Consider the following 22,033-nt stretch of genomic DNA (forward strand, 5'->3'; position numbering starts at 1 on the left):
CGTTAAAGAATGAGAAAGAGAGAGAGAGAGAAGTTGGTGGGAGTCGTGTGTGGGGTAGCAAACGAGGGAGGCCGATGACTGGCTTATTAACATACACTCGAATATCTCTTACATTCCTTGATATGCTTCTTGGTACATCGACTCCGTTGCAGTTTTATCTTATTCACTTTATCATCTCCTTTTTGCTCCACGATGCATCGGTTATGTATGTGTATATAAATGTTTATATATACACGTGTGTGATATATGTATATATATATATATATATATATATCTTTCTCTTTTTCTCTTATTCTTCGCTCGACGAGCAGAAATAACGAAAATCTTATACTCCTTTCTTTTTCTTACAAACAGAACAAAGAATAGACTCATATCGACACATAATACGAAATGTATTTCAAAAGGTGTATATGTTAATGTACTTACGTAGGAGCACTATCTCTCTCTCTCTCTCTCTCTCTCTCTCTCTCTCTGAAAAATAAAAATAAAAGATCACTTGTTTAACGGTTTTCCTTTTCTTTCAAATCAATGGATTCTTCGAGGTTTCTATAAATATTTCGTTAAGACCGTTATGTTCTCAGCGCATCTGTTCGACATACCATCTCCCTACGAAGAAAGAAAGGAGTTTTTACATGTAGAACCGATTGCGTGTTACTGCGTGTTAGATCAAGGATGAAAGATCGTCTTCTTTCCATACGGAAGCTGACCTTCAATCTTTGTGCTTAGAGTATTAGTTAGATTGAGTATTCAAAATATTAAAGTTGTTCGTATTTATCGAGCTGAGCTTTGAGTTGACCCTTCTTGTCGTCCGATCAAGGATGTTATCTTCTTTCGGGATTAGATGATAACACTTGACACCAGCGATTATTGTGCAACAGGAAATCGATCTAATATATGTCAAGGAAGTGTTGCGTTCCTAGTATATTTCATACATTCGCAATCCTTGTAAATCTTCACTGTTTTAACCATTAACCGATCACCGATATACGCAAGTCATATTTTTTCAATATTTGCAATAATTTATTATCGGAATAAATCAGTGTGAAACGATGTTTAACGTTTTGGGCGAATTTATTAAAACAAAAAAATTTTAATATATTTTGGATCTATAGATTCACAATTAAGCTATATTTTAGTTTAGTATTACAGATTGGTTTGGCGTTTCTTTTTTGTTTTCATTTTTGTATTTTTTCTTTGTTCTTTCTTTTTTTTTTTTTTTTACATTGGTTGTGCAAGATGAATTCGATATAAAGTGGACTGATACTGCATTCAAAATATATAATTTGGTTTTAAATTTAATAATAATTTATTTAAGTATATCACTTTGCTTTGAGAATCGATCAGATCAATTATATTCTGAAAAACAATATTTGCGAATTATTAATGGTATTATTTATGATATATTATAAAATGAATATCTAGTACCTTACATGAATGTTTGGTCGTGTTGTTCGTGGATCATAGTTGCTCTACGAGATTGAACCATTCCTGCTTGTCTATTGTATAATTCCCGTACTAAATTATCTTTTTCTTGTTCAAGTAGTGATATTCTCTGGCTCTTCTTATTAACTTCCTATTTTAATAAAATAAAATAAAATAAAATAAAAAAATTATTTTTTGTACCTAGACAAAATATGATTTATACATTCAATTTACCTCTGTTAATTTATGATTTTGTTGTTTAAGTCTTGACAATACATCTTGTTGAAGTTGTGCTGATGTTGGTGCGGTCAAGAAAGCTAAGTTCATATGTAGTGGTAATCCACCACGTTCCCAGCTACTTATTAATGCTGCGAGATGTCGATTAACTTCCAAAACTCTTGCACGTTGTAACTCCAAACGTTCCTGCTGTGCTTCCGTCCACTGCTCCTACAAAAAAATATGTTATTACTTGTTATATATATTATATAAAATTATATTTTAATGTATTATAAAATGGCATAGTAATGAATAATTATACCACGTGCGAGCCCATACGTCCTAAGTGTTTAATTTTTTCTTGAGTTGCTGAAATTTGTTTTAAATACCATTCTCTAGCTTTGTCAACTGCTGCTAGACCTTGTAACAGAATATCCTTTTCTTGTTCTATTTGTTTCATTCTTTTCATCTAAAATAATAGATATGTTATCCATATGGATGTTTCAATTTGAATAAAGAGAACAGGTTTCCCAACTACGGAGTACAGCAAGCAGATGTTTTTAATGAGGTATGTGAAGATACATCTGTCTAAAAACTATATTAAATATTGTGCATAACCAAAACCAACCACCCATCAATTGGGAATCCTAGAAGAGAATATCTTTACCATATTGTAGTCAATACCATTCTGCAACGTATGTCGTCTTGGTTCTCTACGTCGATTCAATGGTTTTTTGGGCTGTAACCCTAATTGGTTATTTTGTAGATCCACTGCTTTACCATCTCCTAAAGCCCTTGTTGATCTTAAAAACGTACTTCTAGCATCGGATCGATAATTGGACATGGGCAATTGGCGTTTGTCCAGACATTTATCGTCGTTCATCATCAAACCCATTTGCCAATTTTGCAGCACCGTTCGAATTTCTGATTTATCAATATTTCTGTCTGCGCTAAGTGCTCTACCTTCTAATGCAGCACCTGTTCGTGGAGGTTTTGGAGGACCGTATGCTTTATTATGCTTAGCCTCTACTCCATTTCTTCCATCTATAAGTTCTAGTTGAGTATTGATATCTTTACGATTGGCAAGTAATTGTGGCATGCTCAAAGTACGTTGCTGAGATATAGCATTATTTGGTCTTATGGTGGCAGTGTTAGGAGATGTCCAATGTCCTTTGCTTTGATTATCCGTAATAAGAATCGGAGCAGATGGCGGTCTGTTTGGATGTCCATCATGCTTTTTGAAATCACTTTCAGTTTGAATCTGTAGTAAACAGATTTTCAAGCCTGCACAGAATCTTTCAAAGGACAAGAAACCGTTAGGCGGAGTGACTTTTTTAAGACTATCCAAAACTCCTTTAGGAAGGCCCTGAGTACCATCGTCCTGCCATCGACCTTCTATGTCGGAAAATTTAACGAAACCAGTGTTCTGGTCATCCATTATATCAAAGAGCGTACGCATTGCGCTAACAAAATGTTTTGGAAGGCCATCGGCGTTTGGAGTTTGTATCTGCGCCATTTCTCCGTGTTAAACATACGATATATAAATAGGAATACCTTTCTAAGAGGGCAACATATTTAATTATAATTCACTAGATCAAACTCGCTAGACATTTTTGCCGTAGAAAAGTAAAATATAATTTCGCGAAAATGACATTTGTGTATGGTAAATGATCAAGGGGTTACTTCATAATCGTTGACCCTTATCGAATGTTCTTTTTATTTTATCCTTATAGGTATTATTTCAGACATTCCGAGATATTCGAGCACTCGATACAGCCAAGTGTACGTAACGTTCAAGGTACGTTGAGCGTAAAAATTCAATGACTTCTTTTCCTTGGATTAACCTCTATGTTATGTCAATTATGCTTACAGCCATATTGTCGATACAGATGGAGGGAAATTCTAACTCATGCGCAATCGTAAGTGATGTTGATTGGTCAAATGCAAGGCGCCAAATTGAACACATTCACGACATGTTAGACGCGTTTATGTTGATAACGATAATATTAACGCGCCTTTTTTATCGGTTTATTGCATAGATACATAATGAAAAGTAAGGTGAAAATAATAAAATAACGTGATTATGTAAGATTACACAAAGGATGGGAATTTTGCTGCTGATCGTCTTTACCCTTTAACCTTTTATTTATACTTGAAATCAACATAAAAGAGATTTTTTCAAAAGCCGAAGAGAGAGGAATAACATTCTATATTCATGCGTAAGGACGAAGAAATTGATAAACTTTACAGACAATAAACATCACATAGAACACCTAGCCCGTCATAATTTGATTATATCGCAATAAACGTATCGCGTGTAACTTTATTTCGAAGAATTGGTTTGACGTTCCTCGACGTTAGGACTCTTATCGGTGTCTTCGCTGTCAGAGGATGAAGTATCTCGAGTGAGTTCTATCCCTTGAGTCAAAAGATTCGTTATACTCTCAACGTCCACAGTATCGTCCTGTTCGTGAATTTTCCTTAAAGCATTCGAGACTATGCACAGATCGCCACGAAGCTCGCTGACGACAGCCGTTATTTTTTGTGCATCGGTAAGAACTTCTACCGATTGCGTGTAAGGATTATAACGCAAACCGAACGGACGTTGAATTTCGTTGGCGAATGCCCTGCGTAACAAACATTTCGAAAATATTATCGACTCGAATATTACGAAGGGATAAATATCTCAGAGAGGAGGGGGAGCAGAATTAATCTTTACCGCATTTTCTCTTTTGCCTCCTCGATGCTATCCGTATAGTAATATGCATTTTGAAAAGCCGTTATAATGCATTCCTGTTTGCACGTGATTTCGGGTTCGAATCTAAATGTTTTTTCCGGTGTAGTTACTGCGTGTCTTAATTCAGCTACGGAAGATAATAATCCTGCTCCGTAAACTCGCAAGGTACCGTCTTGTTTGCAGAGACCGAATTCGACCGTGAAGAAGTAGAGCTAAATAGGATACGTGAAAAGCGTACCAAGTTTTATTTATTATTTTGTAAAACGATATGGTGCTTTTTGTTGTTGTTTCGTTTTTCTATCGACTCACGGTTGCAAGCTTATCGATGTCGTCATCCGTCGCACCCAAGGATGCCAGACCAAGTTCTTGAGAAAATTGTGCAAAGCTTTTGTTTGCCAAGAGCGGCATATGTCCTAGTAATTCATGACAGCAATCTCTGCGAACGAAGTTCATCTATTATCTTTACATCTTACGTAAAGTTTAAATAAGTCTCTTTTTTTTGTGAATAACAATTATCGCGATGACTATACTTTGAGAAGAGAAGAAAAAAAAACAGAATATTTCATACGTAATGATCTTTCGTAAGGTTACGACGATACACCAGTTACATGATTCCTCGTAGAGCAAAAAGCTGTTACGTTTAAAAGATATTCTCCTAAAGTTCTATTATTACGTTTAATTAGATGTTTATTAGTTTCTTAATGATCAAATATTATCATATATTTAAATATATGGGAAATGAAAAAGTGAGTCGAGACTTTTCATGCAAAAAACAAAGATATTCGACGTACGGTTCGGGAGTATAAAATGGATCCGAAGAATGACGGATGTATTGAGTGCAATGAAAAATACGGAAAGCCAATCCTGCGAGAAAATCTCTTGGTGAAAGATATCCGGCAACTGGCCGAAGCTGGAATCCGGTTGTTCCTGTCAAGGAAAATACCAAAAGAACGAATACTTTTTCGTATCTTCTTTATGAATTTTCATCGATGATAAATCACGAAGTATTCGTACTCACGTTTTAAGAAAATGTTCACGTCCTCCAGTTGCGGTATGTTATCTTCACTGTAAAATGAAAAATGTGAAAAGGAAAAGAAAAAGCAGATATTATAACAAAGAAACGATCTTATCAAGGAAACAATACCTATAGCCGCAATATTTGACAAGTTTTGGCCAATTTTCAAGATACTCCATGCACGCGTGTTTCTGATAAAGCTGATGTAATTCACGAAACACTGTACCCCTGTAAGATAATTCAATTAGATAATAGAAAGGTATGATAGAAAGTCGAGTAGTCGATACTTCTTCTAAGTTAGTTCTTCGAATTTGTCGAAGCGCTTCTCGTATATCGCTGAGTAAATGAAATCAGGGCAATTAAGGGTATATTCAATACGAGCCACGCTAGCTTTCCTTTACGAATAGAGAAGACGAAGCGATAGGGGGATGGTAAGATTAAGGAGGGACAAGTAAACTCGCGCTCGCGCGCGTGCACGAGTGTGCATGTGCGAGTGTGTGTGTGTGAAAGAGGAACACTTTTCGAGCAATCAAAAGCGCGATAGGGAAGGCGTAGAAGAGAAGTTTACTTTACTTTTCTTCTTCAAATTGCCTTCGTGCGAGAGAAAGCACGTTTCTAACTTTTACCTAACGAGAGAACAATGATACAATCCTTCTTTATTTTTCTTTTTTTCTTTTTTTTTCTTTTTCTCCTATATTCTGTTATTTTTAAATTCACTTACCACGTCCTGATCTCCTCTGGAGTATACTGAATTCTAGGAATTGCTTGACCGCTGCAATGCATTCGCAATGAAAAAAGAAGAAAAGAGAAAAGAATAACGTCGAGAACGATAAACGTCAAATTACGTAATGCTTTTTAAATTTAACTTACTGCTTGTAATTATTTGCAATATCCGCGAATTCTTGTCTGCGTTTACGATATACCGGATCTTTGAAACCCTGCAATACGAAAAAGCAGAAGAAAAAGAAAATGAGAAAAAATTCTTAAGACTCTTGCAATAGAAAAAGAGCAGAAACACACACAAAAAAAAAAGATATAAGAAAAGATTCGTTCTTCTCAAGGAAAAAATTGTTAACGTACAGGATGATCGGCGTCTAAATCAGATCCGTACATCAACACTTTTTGAGCCTGGTCGAGATCGGATATTTTTCGCGGGAACCAGGGCATGTCGACTTCGCTGAAATCTTCGAGGGACGTAACATTCGTACAATTATTATAAGACAAAAGTATGATGAAAATATACATAATAATAGATATAATAATCGTGAAACGATATGTACCAAAACTCGGGGCAGTTGACAAGCAGGGTGCTTGTTGAGGAATGCTCCCTGTTTGTTCGTACTGATCCAAATTAATGGCCGAAACTTCTCGGCTCAACATTCTCATTAACTGTTCCATCCTCTTGGAATCGCATTCGACGTCAACGAGTATCTCGTACTCGGAGCCACGGCGAAGTGATTTTCTCGATTCGATGTGTACGACGTTTACGCCTAAATCCTATTGAGAAGTTCGTTTTTGAGAAAGTTCAAGTTTAATCGTTTCAAAGCTCTTTCCCTCCCTCTCTCACGGACAAAGGGCATTCAGGATCTTACTTGAAAAACTTGAAGAGCTCGTGCCAATCCACCGACTTGATTTTTCAACGAAAAGACCACGGAATTTTTATTCTCGTTACTTCTTTCCCTCTCGAGCATGGGAATCTGAACGAATGAACGGCCATATCTTTTTATGCGTATAACCGATAAACGGTTATGTCGTGGTAATAATATTCATTGACTATTAAAACGGATTAACGGGTAACTCACGTCATGATTTTTATGTATAGGACTGCCTTCCTTGATGGTCCATCCCTCGGTCCTCCTATACAACCACATTCCAAGCAATCCCTTTCCCGATCCACTCATTACGAATAACTTTGATCGCACTCGTTACTTTTATTTTCGAGAAGCGATATTAATAAATGATTTCTTTCAAGATTTAAGAATAATATATTTCTTTTTCTATTACAACAAACTGACTTTTCCGAGAGAATAAATTCTGCCAACGTAAGACCGATTGCTCGGACATCGGAAGCAACAATGTTACGGTACCATTGTCTTCTGGTCCTCTTAAGTTCTCTTCCCCTCTCCGAAACTCAGATTCTCTCTCTCTTTCTCTCTCTCTCTCTCTCTCTCTCTCTCTCTCTCTCTTTTTCTATCTACTCAAAGACGATCTCCTTCCGCGATTGGTGCACGTACGAATAGCTGTCAGTGGCTCGAACCGTTTTCATTGGTGGGATAAGATGTTTCATGGGGTTGCAACGAGTCCCTTCCTTTCATCTACCTATCCCCCTCCACCCCTGTTACCATCGTGAATGTAATCGTGTCGATCGTTGGTTCTCTTGTGAGTGACGTCATTGGAGCCAAAGATGTGGGTGGCATAAAGAAAGAAACAAGAGAGATCGAATCGTGAGAGTTTTCGAATCGTTCTAATTCTCTCTCCCTTTCTCTCTCTCTCTCTCTCTCGATTCATTAAAATATATTATACCATTTTTAATACAATAAACTATATCATTTTTTCTTTTTTTTTATTTATTTTCAATGACCATTCATTCGAATTCGATTTTTTTTTGCCATGTTGAATAAGTGATCTTGAAATAGAGATTATAAAGAAAATTGAAAATTTCACTTTACGGAAAATGAAGGAAAGGAAAATAGCTTTCTCGAACGATTCTTTCCCTTTTTTTCTTTCTTTCTTTCGAACAAAGACACTGTTTAATAAAAGCCCGAATGAGCTTCTTTGCTTCTTGGCAAAGTAGATACAGCACATTACCAGTGGTCATTACTTACCGCTATCACCGACCAACCTCTAAGCTTTATCCTTGCTAAATTATACCGGCTGTTTCTAGGGTGTATAACTTAGCACAGCATCAGGGCCAAGCGTAGCGGTTACTTATATGATTCGCTCACTTGTCAAATCGATTAAATCCATAAAAAAAAGTGGAGAAATGTGATGAAATAATATAAATTGCTTTTTAAAATTCCTTTTACAATATAAATTCAAATAAACATTGTAGAATGTATAAATGCAGATGTAACTTTCATTTAACGACATATAAAATAAATAAGAAAGAATAGTTTAGAATAATTGTTATTAATATTACAAGTTTTCTGCGACTAAGGGAGTTAATCGATTTGGCAAGTGAAAAAATAATAGTAATAACGTTCAAATGCTTTTTTTTATTTCACAGAAAGTTCATTATCATATATTTTTTATTAAAGATTTTTCGAATAACAATTGTTCTATTACTATTACAATTATTATTATTATTATTATTATTAGTTTGTTTTATTATTAGATTGATTGATCAGCAACATAAATGATATCTTCTTCGTCAGTTGTATTTGAGATCCCGTTATATCAATTTGTTCTTAAGTTTTTATAATAATGCCGTTTAATAGAAGAAATGAATTTCAACAAATCCATCATATCTTTCCTTTTTTCTCTTGTCACAGTTCTACCTGTAGGATATAGCTATACTTGATCTACATCTTTTAGATTTAGTGATTTTTCTGCTACAGATTTACTTATATCAATGACATTAAATTGTGAATCTTCGTTAAAGTCATATTTGATTTGTATGATCTAGAGTTTAGATCTTTCCAATTTTATTTAGCGCGTTTTAAACTAGTTTACTGGTACCTCTGTATTTGTTACTGTTCTGTTAATGATGGAATTTTCTAAAGGTTTTGTTGAGAAAAAATCCTTATGAGTCATTTGAACTACATTATATGGCGTTTTCTTTTCATTGGTTTTTATTATATTGTACCAATATTGTACCGGTGAAAAAATATTTTGAATTTTTTCGCATGTGATTTGATAATGACAAAATCTGTATCCTTAGGCAAATAACTATGATCATCTACCAAAAATTTCACTTCAATTGACTCAGTTCTTATTTCTATACTTTGAAACAATTTCAATAAACTTAAAACAGTTTTGATATTTTCATTTTGCCCGGTACACGAATTTGAATACGTTATCATTTTTTCAAAATTTTTAGCATAAGTCTTTATATACTTTTTTATTAAGAATGATGAAATTTCTTGAGACCCACGAGATCCTTTAGTTTCTGGCCAAATGTTTGAGTGTATAGTGGAAACATTACTTAATTTCTGATAAGACAGTATTAGATAATTTACCGTTATCATTAAGGCCTTGCTGTTGCGTTTGAATTGCATTATTGAAACGATTCACATTAGAGTACGGAGTTAATTAAATTGGCTTCTGAAGTAAATTACTTTTTATTCGATGGATTAAAAAATGTTGTCATTTAATGATATTAAGTAACGGAGATCAAAGAAATTTATTATGAATATAAAAAGTGAGGATTTCATCAAATGCTTTGACATTTAAATTTTACAAAATTCAAAAAGTTGATCGAGTGGAGTTAATCGATTTGGCTTGTGAATGTTACACTCGTTTGGTTCAATATGTTACATCAATAGAGGAGAATGAAAATGCTTTTTTTTTTCTTTATAAAAAATGCTGACAATAATCTGTAATTTTTAAATCACACGCTTGTATACAGGATGTCTCGAGGTTTATCGACTAAAATGCGGGGGTATATTCTACAAGTGGAAATAAGAAAAAAATTGTTTGAAGTTCGGTTAGAAACGCTTTATTACAAAGTTATAAACAAATGAAATTGAAATAAGTAACAGCGTATTTTCCTTCGCAGAACATGAAGGTCGAATGTGTTTATCTTATCCGTGCTTTGTTATCATGTTTACTATCTTGAAACGATTCACTGTGATTTTTTACCTTTTACCTTAATATCTGTTAGATCAAGAAAATTTGTTAAAAATGTCAACAGTGTTTTCAAATGAGGAATACGCTGATATTCATCTCATGTACGAATTCTATAATAGAAACGGCCAAGCTTACGAAGCAACTGTACGAGATTTTCCGGAAGAACAGTACTACATCGCTCTGTATTTATCAGTACCTATTTTCAAATACGCAATTCGGGTTCATTTCGACTTAAGAGCGAATATTATGATGTTCGTTCAGCCCTGGGATAGCAATGACTCAGAAAAAATCTTAAACATTTTTCATAATATTCCTACACAAAATATTCGACGTGCTTCTTCTTAACTACAGATATCACGAACCATGATTTGGAAAACATTGCGAGACGTTGAATCAATTACTCAGCTGTTTAAGAATTACTTTCAACGGATTAACGAGTTGAATTTCGTAATTGGCGTATGAATACAGTAGAAAGGGACTATTTTTTTTCATTAAGGATATCATGAACAGACCAAGCGATTTTTACAAGACGGGGCATATTCCATTCTCATAATAATTATGGATCGGTCCATAATAATCCATATTCCATGGACAAAGAAACTTTCAACACGAATTTCGGTGTAATGTTTGGATGGGTACGTTCGCTCATTGGTCCATTCTTCCTGTTTGAGAGATTGCATGGATTGCTTTTTTAAAGATTCCTATCAAACGGTTTACCAATTTTGATAGGAACTATACCACTGTAGTTTCGCCAAGACAGTTGGATATAGTTAGACAGTTGTCCATCTCACTATGTTAGACTAGTTAGAAATTGGTCGGCTAAAAATTATGATCACAGGTGGATTGATCGAAGGGGACCAGTTTTATGGGCTCCGAGATCATCAGATTTAACACCTCTTTATTTTTACCTATGGGGAACTTTAAAAGATAAGATTTATCGTACAGAAGTGACTTCGAAAAGAATTAATACAACGAATTAATAATTCCGTTACTGAAATGAACAAAATTCTTAGGAAATTTGTGCTGTAATAAGTTTTATAAAGCATCGATGTCAAGCTTATATTCACGTGCAAGGAGTATATTTTGAAATGATAAGATAAATACGTTCAACTTTTCATATTCTGCGAAGGAAAATGCGCTATTACCTATTTTATTTGTTTATAACTTTGTAATAAAGCGTTTCTAATCGAATTTCAAATATTTTTTTCTTATCGTATACTGTAGAATAGGCTTTATACACACAGATGTGTAGAGTTAATTAATCTCATTGCATGTTTCTTTTTTTTAAATAAATCATTTAAATTTAAACAATTTGAAAAATTTGTTATTGCGATATATACGTAATAGTACGAGCGGTTACAATTATACCTCAACCTATATGGATTATTCGTTCTATGCGATTCTTTTTATGCGGAAAAAACCGTCTACCTAAATAGATTTTGCCAGTATGAAAAAAAAGAAAAAAAGAAAAAATACTAAACAAAGAAGTCGATATATGTTCTAAAGATATCTATCTCACATATTTTCACAAAAGAATAATAATAAAAATTCAAAAGAACAAAAATAAATTTTATTCTTTATCAGTATCTGTACTGTAATCCAAAACAATCAACGTTTTCATTTCAATTGGCACTAGTGATCTTCATCAATCGAAACATTTTGAAGTTTTTAATCATTAAAGATTACAGAGAAATATATTTTCTGATTGCGTAAAACGAGAGATTCATAAAACTCTGTAAATCGATAAAATTTATTAGGATTAGGAATATAAGAGGGATTATGCATATAAAAAGTAACGCGTAAATCGAGGAATAGATGTATATGAGATACAATATCGGTTAAATGGACACCATAGCTTTTGTTACACGATACGATCAAGAATAGAATTCTTTCGCGAATTGACCTCCAAAATCGAGCGATTTGATTATGTCTTCTTGATTATGTCCTTTGGGTTACGTCCAAGTTTGATTATCTAACAATTCTTAAACCACTGAAGTGTTTCAAATAGAAATTTGAGAGGTCATCGACGAAATTGAATCGCCATTATGTGAAAATGTCATAAGAAGATATCTAAAAAGAACGAGATATGCAAAGAATTATGGTTACCATTTGGCTGATATTTTCATATATCTACATTTATAATCGATTATAATATGTGTTACAAAGAAGATTTTCAAAAATTGTTTAACTTTAAATGATTTATTTAAAAAAAGAAAAACACTTTCGATAACACTTAATCTATCCTGGCATATGTAAGCGACGATAACTATCTCAGTAATAGTATAATAACGATATTATATAAGTTATAATTAGTATAATACAATTAATTAAGTAATATTATAACTTTCACATTATATAATTTTCTTATAGATTAAAAAAAATATCATGAAAATGGTATTGACATATTGTAGAAATTAATCCTTCTATATCCAAACTAATCGAATTATTTTAATTCAAAACACAGAATTATTATTATTATTATTATTATTATTATTATTATTATTCGTGTCAACGTTTAATATAAGAATGTTAACGAAGAAAGATCGATCGAATAATGCAAAATGTTTTATCGCGCGAAACCCTTTTACGTTGCTCATTGTTTTCTACATCAGTGACTTTCAATTACTTACTGCCCGCATCGAAATTCATCTGCCGTTTCATTTGTCGAGATGAGATTTTCCTTTGTGATATTTCCCTTATAACGAATCTTTAAGCTCAAAACGAGACGTAACTTTAACGAATTAAAGAATATCATTAAAAAATTGATAGTGGATTAATAATAAACAATGTTAAAGTAAGAGAAAACAAGTTAAACGTAATTCTTCGGGTCACTTGTTGCTACAGAAGATTTCGCGAATAAGTCCTTCTAAGTAGAAGGATTAGCCTCCTTCGAACAATGAAATCTTTCTTGTTCTTACCTACATCATCTGTTGCGTCGAGTCGTTATTAAATTCGACCAACAATCTTTTAAAATCTTTCTTTTTCAGTTATTTTAGAAGCAATTCTGCAGAACTATCGCTGAGAACATTGATTTTCATTAATTAACAATATTACAAAATAAAAATTATTATCGCTCGTGGAAAGTAAAGAAGCAAGAAAGGAATCGAAAGTTTCCAACATCGGATTAAAAAGGAGGAAAGGAAGTCTAGAGTATTTACTATAAGCAAACAGAAGGATCCTCTTTGGCAGGCACTCGGCACGAATGGAAGTAAGATATTTCGCAGTAGAAAGAAAGAACTTGATGCAATAACAAGCTTTTTCGTTTCTTAATATCGAGGATAAAATTGAATAATGGAATATTATAGAACGAATGGACATATAAATATTTACTACATACGTATGATATATTAGATATCTACAAAGTTTATACTCATGATCGAAAAGCTATTCGGTCAATTTAGAAACAACCTTCAACTCATGGGATTTCTTTCAGGTTAAAAGCTACTGACCTATTCGAACATTCGAATATTCGACTGGCGGATACATCGAATATCGATGAGAAGGGTAAGAGGAGGAAGAGGATGAGAAGCAGGTGGAGGGAGGGATCGAAACCGTTCGGGTTGGTTGCGCGCGTCTTCTCGGTACGCAGGAATCAATATAGGGGGTGTCTTTTAGTTGGGGTCGCTAGCAGAGAGCGATAGCAGTGCTGTTGTTTCTATCACTGGCATTGCCGAGGAGGAGAAGGAGGAAAACGATAACGACGAGGACGGCGACGGCGGCGACGGCGACGACGAGCGACGACGGTGGCGACGAGAATTCGCTGTGGTCATTTGTAGCGACATCTGACCTCGTCGTTGCTTCCCCGAGGGTCGTTCCTCGTTTCGAGCGTGTCTTCGTCGTCGTCCTCTTTATCGAGGAAGAATGGCCGATTCCGAGTTCGAAGAATTTCGGCATTATTTCGAGAGGCTACCGCAACATCTCAAGGCACCCCTTTCGAATTACACGTGAGTAATACATCTACCCTTTGTGGTAATGTCTGTCGAACAAATTCGACAGAATAAATCATGATACGATAGAGAAAAACGTGATATTCGTGTGCGCGCAACAAAATTATTATTATTTACTTATTATAGTCTGAGAAGAAACGCGAGAATTAGAGGGTTTTTTCTTCTCGAGGAATTAAATATTCACGCGAAGTCGTAAGGCTTGGAATTTTCTCCGTTGCTGATATCGATCGGCAACGAGGAACGTTATTCTCCCGTACGACTTCTCGATGAGATCAAATCTGATCTTAAATTCCAAGTTTTTCTTTTCAGTATTTGCAAGGATCCGAAACGTCGATTAAAATGATTGTAAAATAATAGCAGCCTTGCGTCTTGATGCTTCCGTCTTTTTCATTTGCCCTACCCTCGTACCGTACGAGCGACGATGCGTATACGTCGGATACCATTATGCGCTATTTTCGCTTTTCCAATTGCAAGCGAAATTCATCAGAACAGATATCATTTTTTGATCTCGATCGCTCGAAGGGAAAAATCTTAGGAGAATGTCAAATTTTTCACTCCTCGTTCGAGCATATGTAGCTGCAAGTGCAAAAACAGTCATCGACGAGCTCCTTGCTGGGTGCGAAAAGCGCCGGCCTTTCGAGCTTTGATGCACTCTTCGCATATACATATGTATATCTCTATATGCATGCACCCTCGAGCATCCACTAAAAGCAACATCATGAATGTATGGGGTCACGATAATTCTTTCCAACGATCGACAGGAGAGCTATACAACTATCGACCTATCGGACTAAATTCTTTTCGATTTCTTAACCTTCTTAGTGTCAGAGATCAGTAGATTTTATTTGGACGTTTCTGGTTCAGAAACTAGGTCGTAAGTAGATAGATGTTTAACCAACACGCTTTCATCCGTCGAAACATTTTTCAACGTAGATATTTTTCATTCCGAATAACGTACCGTTAGATAATCGATGAGAACGCATCGTATACGATATACCAATGTGATTTCTAACGTAAATGAGTTTAAATGATAAAATAAAATGAATCGAGGAAAGACGCATTGCTATTGTCCGTATACAGGCTCGTGCACGATATCATACTCGATGACTCGCCTACGTCATCGCAAGGAAGCGACGGTGAAGTCGGGAGGTCCTGCGATGGAGTTGCCGGGGACTCCGAAGACGAGGATGTCGTTGCGATACATCGTCATGATAATCAGAGCGGACACACCTCGGCCGACGATAGCGAGGATCTCGATAATCATTGCTCCATCGTAGCTGACAGTGACTTTAGGTTGGTAACATCGTAAGTATTGGAATTTTTCCATACTTATTTCTTTCCTTTCTTTCTCTTTTACCTTTTCGAATAAAGATTTACGTCTTCGTATCTAAATGTCTTTCTAGATGATCCACGATGATTGATTTATGAGTTATCCATTAATTGAATGCGAATGCAACCCAAACACACACGTTCCAAATAGAATCTATGCACAGCACAAACACGGTCCAATTACAATCTCGATTCGTGAACGATTGCACGATTGACTGGAGATTGTTAAAACGAATTTAAATTCGAACATGATCGATATTCCATAGAAAGTAATAATTAATATATTCGACCTTTCGTCGAACGTTAAAATTAAATAAGAATCCATAATCGAATCGTTACGCACTCGCTCGGAGGAAATCGTTTATTTGTCTAGAAGAAAATGTAAATACTTATTTGAAGATGGCTGTTTGCCAGAAAATACAGCCTCAAATCGCATGGTGAATGGTAGCTTAGCTCATATACGACTACCCTTGGGTGACATTAGCTTGTTCGGTGGACTGAGCAGCAGGGGTCGATCGGCAGGCGGCCCTGGTCCAGGTCCTGGAGGTGGTGGTACATCGTCATCGGGAAATGGTGGTAGAGACAGCGTTGTCAGCGACGTCGGTGATTCCTGTTCAAGTTTGAGTTCCTGGCCAACGCCGGAACACGTTCCAGCGAATAGGCCGGGAAGTGGTAGCGGAGAACGTAGACGTCGAAGATTGCCGGAAATTCCTAAAGCCAAAAAATGTAAGCTATGCGAGATACGTTTCTCTAATTCAAAATTATCCATTTTCTTGCAGCACGATGACAATAACTGTCTTTTCCGCGCTGTATTCTTTTTCATCTTTCCTACCTTAGTCGCGTCTCGCGATCGATATCATGGAATCCGACCACAGAACTGTCGACCACAATGAAAGAAAATCCACGAATGTATGTAGATACGTTTGCTCGCGTTAAACCAGTCTTCTCGTAAGGAACGTTCTAAGTCGGATAGTTATTTATATAGCATTAGTCAAGTTGTCATATTATTTTATAATAACTTGGAATGAATTTAGTCATGTACGGCAATTAATCGATAAAGTCAAAATAACATTGATGCGTAATCAAGGCAATTGGCTTTCGTCAGGTATACCCATCGGGCAGATGTCAATGCAAACGTCTTCCTCGTTGGCGGACGAATTGAGTGCTGCAACAGGCTCGACTAATTCAACAGGTTCAAACTCCGGAAGGCCTCATCTCGTTCTACGAAAATGTCATCCTCGATTACGACACGAGGACAGCTCGCCGGATAGCGAAAGGATAGCTACGGATAGCGGGCATTCGACTGCCCATTCGCCTGATAACGGACCCAAAAGTGTATCGCCGATACCGTGCAATACTTTGCAAAACACGGACTCTGTGTCGCCTAGTAGCACGCCAGGTATAACGTTCTCGCTACTTCCTTTGTGTTATTTTTATCGGACATTTAATTAAAGGTCTTATTGTAGGAAGCGGAGGAGTACCGTTCACGCAGTTGGAGTTGCTAGAGGCTACGCATCGAGGATTGCACAAATTCGTACCTAGACATCACGACGAGATCGATCTCGAGATCGGTGATCCGATCTACGTTCAGAAGGAAGCGGACGATTTGTGGTGCGAAGGTGGGCCTCTTTCCTCTTATATTTGCATTCTTATTTTTAATTGCAAGCATGTCCAAACGTTCGTTCATGCATCTTCGAAGGCGTCAACTTGCGAACGGGCAGGCAAGGCATTTTTCCTTCGGCCTACGCAGTGGATATGGACTACAGCGACTTTGATCCTTCGGCACCAAAGGTGAAGAGAGAAAGATATCTCTTAGGTTACTTGGGCTCGGTGGAGACCCTGGCACACAAGGGTACTGGTGTTGTTTGTCAGGCTGTTCGCAGGATCGTCGGTAATTCATCAGAGGAGTCACCAGTATCGCAGAGTTGTATACTCGAAGTGTCCGATCAAGGGCTTCGAATGGTGGACAGGAGTAAGCCGCGGGTAAAAGAAACGAATAAATTACGAATAAAGTACTACGTAAGGATTAACTTGAAACGATAGTTATTTTTCATCTCTTTTTACAGAAAAATCAGGGTCCTTGTCACGATTACTTTTATTCCCTCAAGAACGTTTCTTTTTGCGCCTTTCATCCGCGTGATCATCGTTACCTCGGTTTTATCACGAAGCATCCGACGTTGCAAAGGTTTGCTTGTCACGTGTTCATTGGTCAAGAATCTACAAGACCCGTCGCCGAAGCCGTCGGGTGAGTTAACAAACGTTCCTCCCTCCCACTCACGTTCTCTATTTTTCTTTTTTCTCTTTCTTATTTTTCTTTTTTTACACAAAATATATTACGTAGTAAAGAATCATAAAGCTCGACACACCGACCGTCCTTTTATATTTGCAGGCGAGCCTTTCATCGATTCTATACGAAATTCATCGAGACTGCTTTTCCGATAGAGGACATTTACATTGAGTAATCAATTATTTTTGTTTGGCCTGGCCTTGTGGCACCTATGGAAGCGAAGACAGAATAAAAGATCTTGATGCTGCTCCTCTCTCCCTTGTAAATAAGTTTCCCGTTTAGCTCTAAATAAATAAATAAATAAATAAATAAATAAATACATACATACGTACATATATATATATATAAATACATATATATATGTATGTATGTATGCACACACACACACACACACACACACACAAAGATGAAGAAAAAAGAAGAGAAAACAATAATAGGCGCCAATCAAACATCCAATCGTATACAAATATATATACATGAATACATATATATGTATATATACGTATATATGAGGGTACACACACACACACATTATGCATAATCCGTACGTATCGAGTTAACTACGGGAAGCATTGCGACGGGACCGACGCCTATTTGTCCACAAATTTTCATTGAAATTATATTTAATTTTGTTGTTAATTATGCGATTGTATCATTTGAATCGTTGTTGGCAAGGCTGTTAGTTCCGAATTAATGTTAACTAATGCCGCTCGAAGGACGGATATTGTTTAGTGATTTCAATGTAAAAACGATATCGTCATTGATCGTTCAAAGAACGAACACCAAACGAATCCTTAATCTCGCGTCGATCTTTTCTTCTTTTTTTTTTCATTGCAAGAAAATTCGCAGAGATATCATTTTTGATAATATTTCTTTTTTTGCCTTCATCTTTTCTTTTTTTTTTAAAGACAAACGATATCTTTTCGTGTTTCTCAACGAGAAGTCATCGCGAGGATTAAGGATTCGCAAGGAAGTCGTGCTTATCCCGATGAAATTATGTAAACATTACGAATTAGCAACGAAAACCACGTAGAACGATAGAACACGTAAAAAGCCACGTCTTTTTAGAAGTTAGTAGTATATTTTTCTATGTTTCTTTGCGGCATGCTCTCTGACCTCCTTCCCCTTTGATTGTAAAAAAAAAAAACAAAAAAAAAAGAAAGATTTCTTTGTAATTCCCGCGAAACGGACGTTCTTTCTCTACTTTATTATATTCCTCCTAATATTCCTATCTAATTCTAATCGAGATGCGGAAAAAGATGAGCGTTTCATCGAAAAGAAAATGAAGATGAAAAAAATATAAAAAAATGAGTACATATATATATATGTGTACATATATGTTGTATATATAAAGAACGCACATTGGCCTCTATTGTACTTACGAATATCGTTATTATTGTAACGCGCCGGTATTTCACAATAATAAAATCGACAAGTTTTTGTTTCAACACTTTCCGAGTTCATTTTCTACGAGATTGTTTACTCGAAAGTTCGTAAACGATCTTTCTACATCATAGCCCTCATACGTTGATTTTTATTCGTACGTCTATGTAATAAAATAGTCTACATTTTTGTGAAACTAGTTTTTTTCACGTCTTAGAATTCTCAAAATCTCTATCTCTTAAGGGTCAAGGATATGGATATGTAAATGTTGGAGAGAGTTGGAAAACGATTCTTAATGATCGTTCGTATTTGCTTTTGCTTTGATTTGTGCTTGTTTTTTTCATTCCATCATATAATTTCTACATATATTTCTTTCAGGTAGCATTATTTACAAAAAAACATCTTTTCATCTTCTACGAAGTCTTAATAATTCAGTCTTGATACAATAACTATACGTTAACATGATCCCCAATCGTTATAATATTTTTTTCATATTGTTTACATTAAAAGTTCATCTCTTTTTTTGTATTTTTTTTTTTTTTTTTATTATCATTACATATGCTCGCTTCCATATACGTTTATTCGCCTTTTACGTGTAGCAACATAAAATATTATTTCATTCGATGTGAGTTCGAACGAACTGTCATAAATGTTTCTTTTTATTACCTTTTTATTATCCGATTTTTTCTTTCGCTAATAATTTTTCCTTCGTGACTCTCTCTCTCTCGCTCTCTCTCTCTCTCTCTCTCTCTCTCTCTCTCTCCTTATATTATATATATAAAAATTTATTTACACTTTTCAAATATAAGAAAGAAAATGCAATTTGTTTTTTTTTTCGGTATTTCTTTTCTTTCGTAACTATGTCTTTTGAGTTATTTTTATTTTATGTTATTTTCATTAATTGCTCTGTCGAAGGGCTGGGTCGTAACAAATACATAATCAACAAATTTTCGTTGCGATAGGATATTTAGAAAGACTTTTCTATCTGAAAGATTGTTTTGACAAAAAAACATAAAATAACAAGTCTTTTGGAAATCCTGCAATTTCTTTGCGCAAACATCATTCATGCGTAGAGATATATAAATTACATTTGTCCAACAATAATAAATAATTATGATTAGCCCCAGCGATGCGTTCGAAAACGGATTTTTGCAGTTTTTCTTTTCTTTTTATTTTTAACATTATTTTTTTTCTTCTACTTTTGATAAAAAAGAAAAAGAGTAGAATGTTTAAAGGAAGAAGAAAAGAATTTTTCTACTACAATAACGTTACAGGTGTAAAAATAAAAAAAAATAAAAATAAAAAATCAAAGAAGAAAAGGAAATGTTATACGAGGAAGCTCGATATTGAATTTACCTAATTTTCACTTAAAAATAAAAGAAAAGAAAAGCCACTTTATGCGTACAATCAGCGGGATATAAAATGTAACATAGTTATGTACAATACTATAAAGTTATACATACACAAACTGGTTAGATAAATTAAGAACCAGTTAAATATTTCGTTTGTTAAGAGCAACAGAAGAAAAAATATATTAAGAAAAGTTTCACGATTTCATGTGTCAAATATTTATAAAATATCCGACTTCCTGTATTGGTCATATAAATATATACACGCTAAGATTTCTTTAATTATTAACTTTACGTCTGTACTTTTTGAATATTTTTGAAAGGTAATTGGTTAAAATATCCAATTAATTAAAAAATACGCGGTTTCGTATAGGAAAAATTAAAAATTATTACATTTCCGCTTTAAGCAAAAGTCGAACGTGAAATCATGAAACTTTTCTCAATACATTTTTCTCTCCATTGTTCCTAAGAAAAGAAATATTCAACCGGCTCTTAATTTATAATTAATCTGTGTGTGTGTGTATGTTCTTACATATTATCAATAAATCCTGTGGGGTCGCCTGCTTTGTATTACACCGGTAATTTAACTATTTTATCGCTTATCACCGTTTGTACGAATATCACTATTTTTCTATTTTTATCTTTCTTTCCTCCATCCTCGCAAGATTTCGTCGCACGTACTCGCAAATTTAATTTTTCTTCTTCTTTTTTATTCTCGCAATTATAAAATTTATGGCAATGCGTGATAAAACACGTAAACGATTTTCTTTCCCCCAAGAATTCTCTATTTTATTTCCTCTCTCTCTCTCTCTCTCTCTCTCTCTTTCTTTTTATCATTTTTTTCTTTTCTTAACTTTCCATTCGCAACGATAAATTTTGAAACGCTCAAATGACGACCGTATGAAATCTAAATGATTCGACTGTTTCATAACAAAATATTGATAATATAAAAATGCGGGAAAATAGAAACGTTCGAATAGATCCGTTTGTCGCATAGTGAGAGAAAGAAAAAAAAAAGGAAAAAAAAAACAATGAAAAGGAAAGAAAATTACAGAAATTGTCGCCTTACCGTTTCGCGCATAGCTTTTTTATAAGTTAATATACATTTTTTTTCCTTAAATTTCTTTCAAACAATTTATTTATTTGCCGCGATTGCTCTCTCGCTTTTTCTTTTTTTCTCCCTCTAAAATCCCATCCGCACTTTGATCTTCATAGCCGGATCACCCTGAGCGTTTAATACTTATTTTTTTTTCTTTCTTTTTTCTTCTTCTTTTTAATGAAGAACAATAATAGCAATAATTCAACAGCAAAGGCAACGGCAAATCAAGCCTATTTACAGCGCGCTTTCAAAGTCACAAAAGTACATAAAAAATTTGTCTAATTGTTACGATATGATCGTTACATTTACAACAATACATAAACGTAAAAAATAGAGTAGGCTCAAAGAGGATGAGAGAGAGTGTGACGTGATGGTGTGTGGGAGGGGGGGGGGCGGGACAGGGTATGTGGAAATATGACATTGACAGAGAGCTGCGGGGTTACATCGAACACAGATAGTTT

General features: G+C 35.0%; 3 protein-coding genes across 8 annotated transcripts; 1 reads left to right on the forward strand and 2 right to left on the reverse strand.

Moving 5' to 3' along the window:
* Positions 1–1,052: 1,052 nt before the first annotated feature.
* Positions 1,053–3,630, reverse strand: LOC122634221 (suppressor APC domain-containing protein 2). 3 transcript variants are annotated; one of them, XM_043822938.1, is made up of 5 exons: positions 2,306–3,630; positions 1,961–2,107; positions 1,657–1,863; positions 1,431–1,573; positions 1,053–1,356 (listed from the first exon to the last, which is right to left on the reverse strand). In XM_043822938.1, exons 1-5 carry the CDS (start codon positions 3,152–3,154, stop codon positions 1,350–1,352), a joined length of 1,353 nt encoding a protein of 450 aa, XP_043678873.1. In that variant the 5' UTR covers positions 3,155–3,630; the 3' UTR covers positions 1,053–1,349. The 3 variants fall into 3 exon arrangements, with proteins under 3 accessions (XP_043678873.1, XP_043678871.1, XP_043678872.1); XM_043822936.1 differs by having other exon boundaries at positions 1,657–1,869; XM_043822937.1 differs by having other exon boundaries at positions 1,426–1,573; positions 1,657–1,869.
* A 134-nt stretch (positions 3,631–3,764) lies between these two features.
* Positions 3,765–7,477, reverse strand: LOC122634219 (tryptophan 5-hydroxylase 1). The gene is made up of 12 exons (XM_043822931.1): positions 7,193–7,477; positions 6,983–7,087; positions 6,671–6,887; positions 6,471–6,574; positions 6,261–6,328; positions 6,112–6,162; positions 5,520–5,618; positions 5,394–5,440; positions 5,167–5,302; positions 4,685–4,811; positions 4,358–4,587; positions 3,765–4,265 (listed from the first exon to the last, which is right to left on the reverse strand). Exons 1-12 carry the CDS (start codon positions 7,289–7,291, stop codon positions 3,962–3,964), a joined length of 1,587 nt encoding a protein of 528 aa, XP_043678866.1. The 5' UTR covers positions 7,292–7,477; the 3' UTR covers positions 3,765–3,961.
* Positions 7,478–13,867: 6,390 nt separating this feature from the next.
* Positions 13,868–19,028, forward strand: LOC122634220 (JNK-interacting protein 1). 4 transcript variants are annotated; one of them, XM_043822932.1, is made up of 8 exons: positions 13,868–14,122; positions 15,206–15,430; positions 15,939–16,180; positions 16,560–16,853; positions 16,921–17,073; positions 17,154–17,437; positions 17,521–17,699; positions 17,844–19,028. In XM_043822932.1, exons 1-8 carry the CDS (start codon positions 14,040–14,042, stop codon positions 17,914–17,916), a joined length of 1,533 nt encoding a protein of 510 aa, XP_043678867.1. In that variant the 5' UTR covers positions 13,868–14,039; the 3' UTR covers positions 17,917–19,028. The 4 variants fall into 4 exon arrangements, with proteins under 4 accessions (XP_043678867.1, XP_043678869.1, XP_043678868.1 ...); XM_043822934.1 differs by having other exon boundaries at positions 15,960–16,180; XM_043822933.1 differs by having other exon boundaries at positions 15,206–15,418.
* The last annotated feature ends 3,005 nt before the right edge of the window (positions 19,029–22,033 follow it).

The sequence above is a fragment of the Vespula pensylvanica genome, chromosome 14 (genome assembly GCF_014466175.1).
Source record: "Vespula pensylvanica isolate Volc-1 chromosome 14, ASM1446617v1, whole genome shotgun sequence".
In the NCBI taxonomy this organism is placed as follows: domain Eukaryota; kingdom Metazoa; phylum Arthropoda; class Insecta; order Hymenoptera; family Vespidae; genus Vespula; species Vespula pensylvanica.

What these genes read in the sequence shown, in the direction of transcription:
- LOC122634221 (XM_043822936.1), bottom strand. Translation starts at nt 3,154, where the DNA reads ATGGCGCAGATACAAACTCCAAACGCCGATGGCCTTCCAAAACATTTT. An exon ending in ATGGTATTGACTACAATATG is followed by an intron (nt 2,108 to 2,305) that starts GTAAAGATATTC and finishes CTATTATTTTAG; the next exon opens with ATGAAAAGAATGAAACAAAT. An exon ending in AAAATCATAAATTAACAGAG is followed by an intron (nt 1,574 to 1,656) that starts GTAAATTGAATG and finishes TTATTAAAATAG; the next exon opens with GAAGTTAATAAGAAGAGCCA.
- LOC122634219 (XM_043822931.1), bottom strand. Translation starts at nt 7,291, where the DNA reads ATGAGTGGATCGGGAAAGGGATTGCTTGGAATGTGGTTGTATAGGAGG. An exon ending in ATTTAGACGCCGATCATCCT is followed by an intron (nt 6,329 to 6,470) that starts GTACGTTAACAA and finishes TTCGTATTGCAG; the next exon opens with GGTTTCAAAGATCCGGTATA. An exon ending in CGTGAACATTTTCTTAAAAC is followed by an intron (nt 5,303 to 5,393) that starts GTGAGTACGAAT and finishes TTTCCTTGACAG; the next exon opens with GAACAACCGGATTCCAGCTT.
- LOC122634220 (XM_043822932.1), top strand. Translation starts at nt 14,040, where the DNA reads ATGGCCGATTCCGAGTTCGAAGAATTTCGGCATTATTTCGAGAGGCTA. An exon ending in GACTTTAGGTTGGTAACATC is followed by an intron (nt 15,431 to 15,938) that starts GTAAGTATTGGA and finishes GGGTGACATTAG; the next exon opens with CTTGTTCGGTGGACTGAGCA. An exon ending in TGGACAGGAGTAAGCCGCGG is followed by an intron (nt 17,438 to 17,520) that starts GTAAAAGAAACG and finishes CTCTTTTTACAG; the next exon opens with AAAAATCAGGGTCCTTGTCA.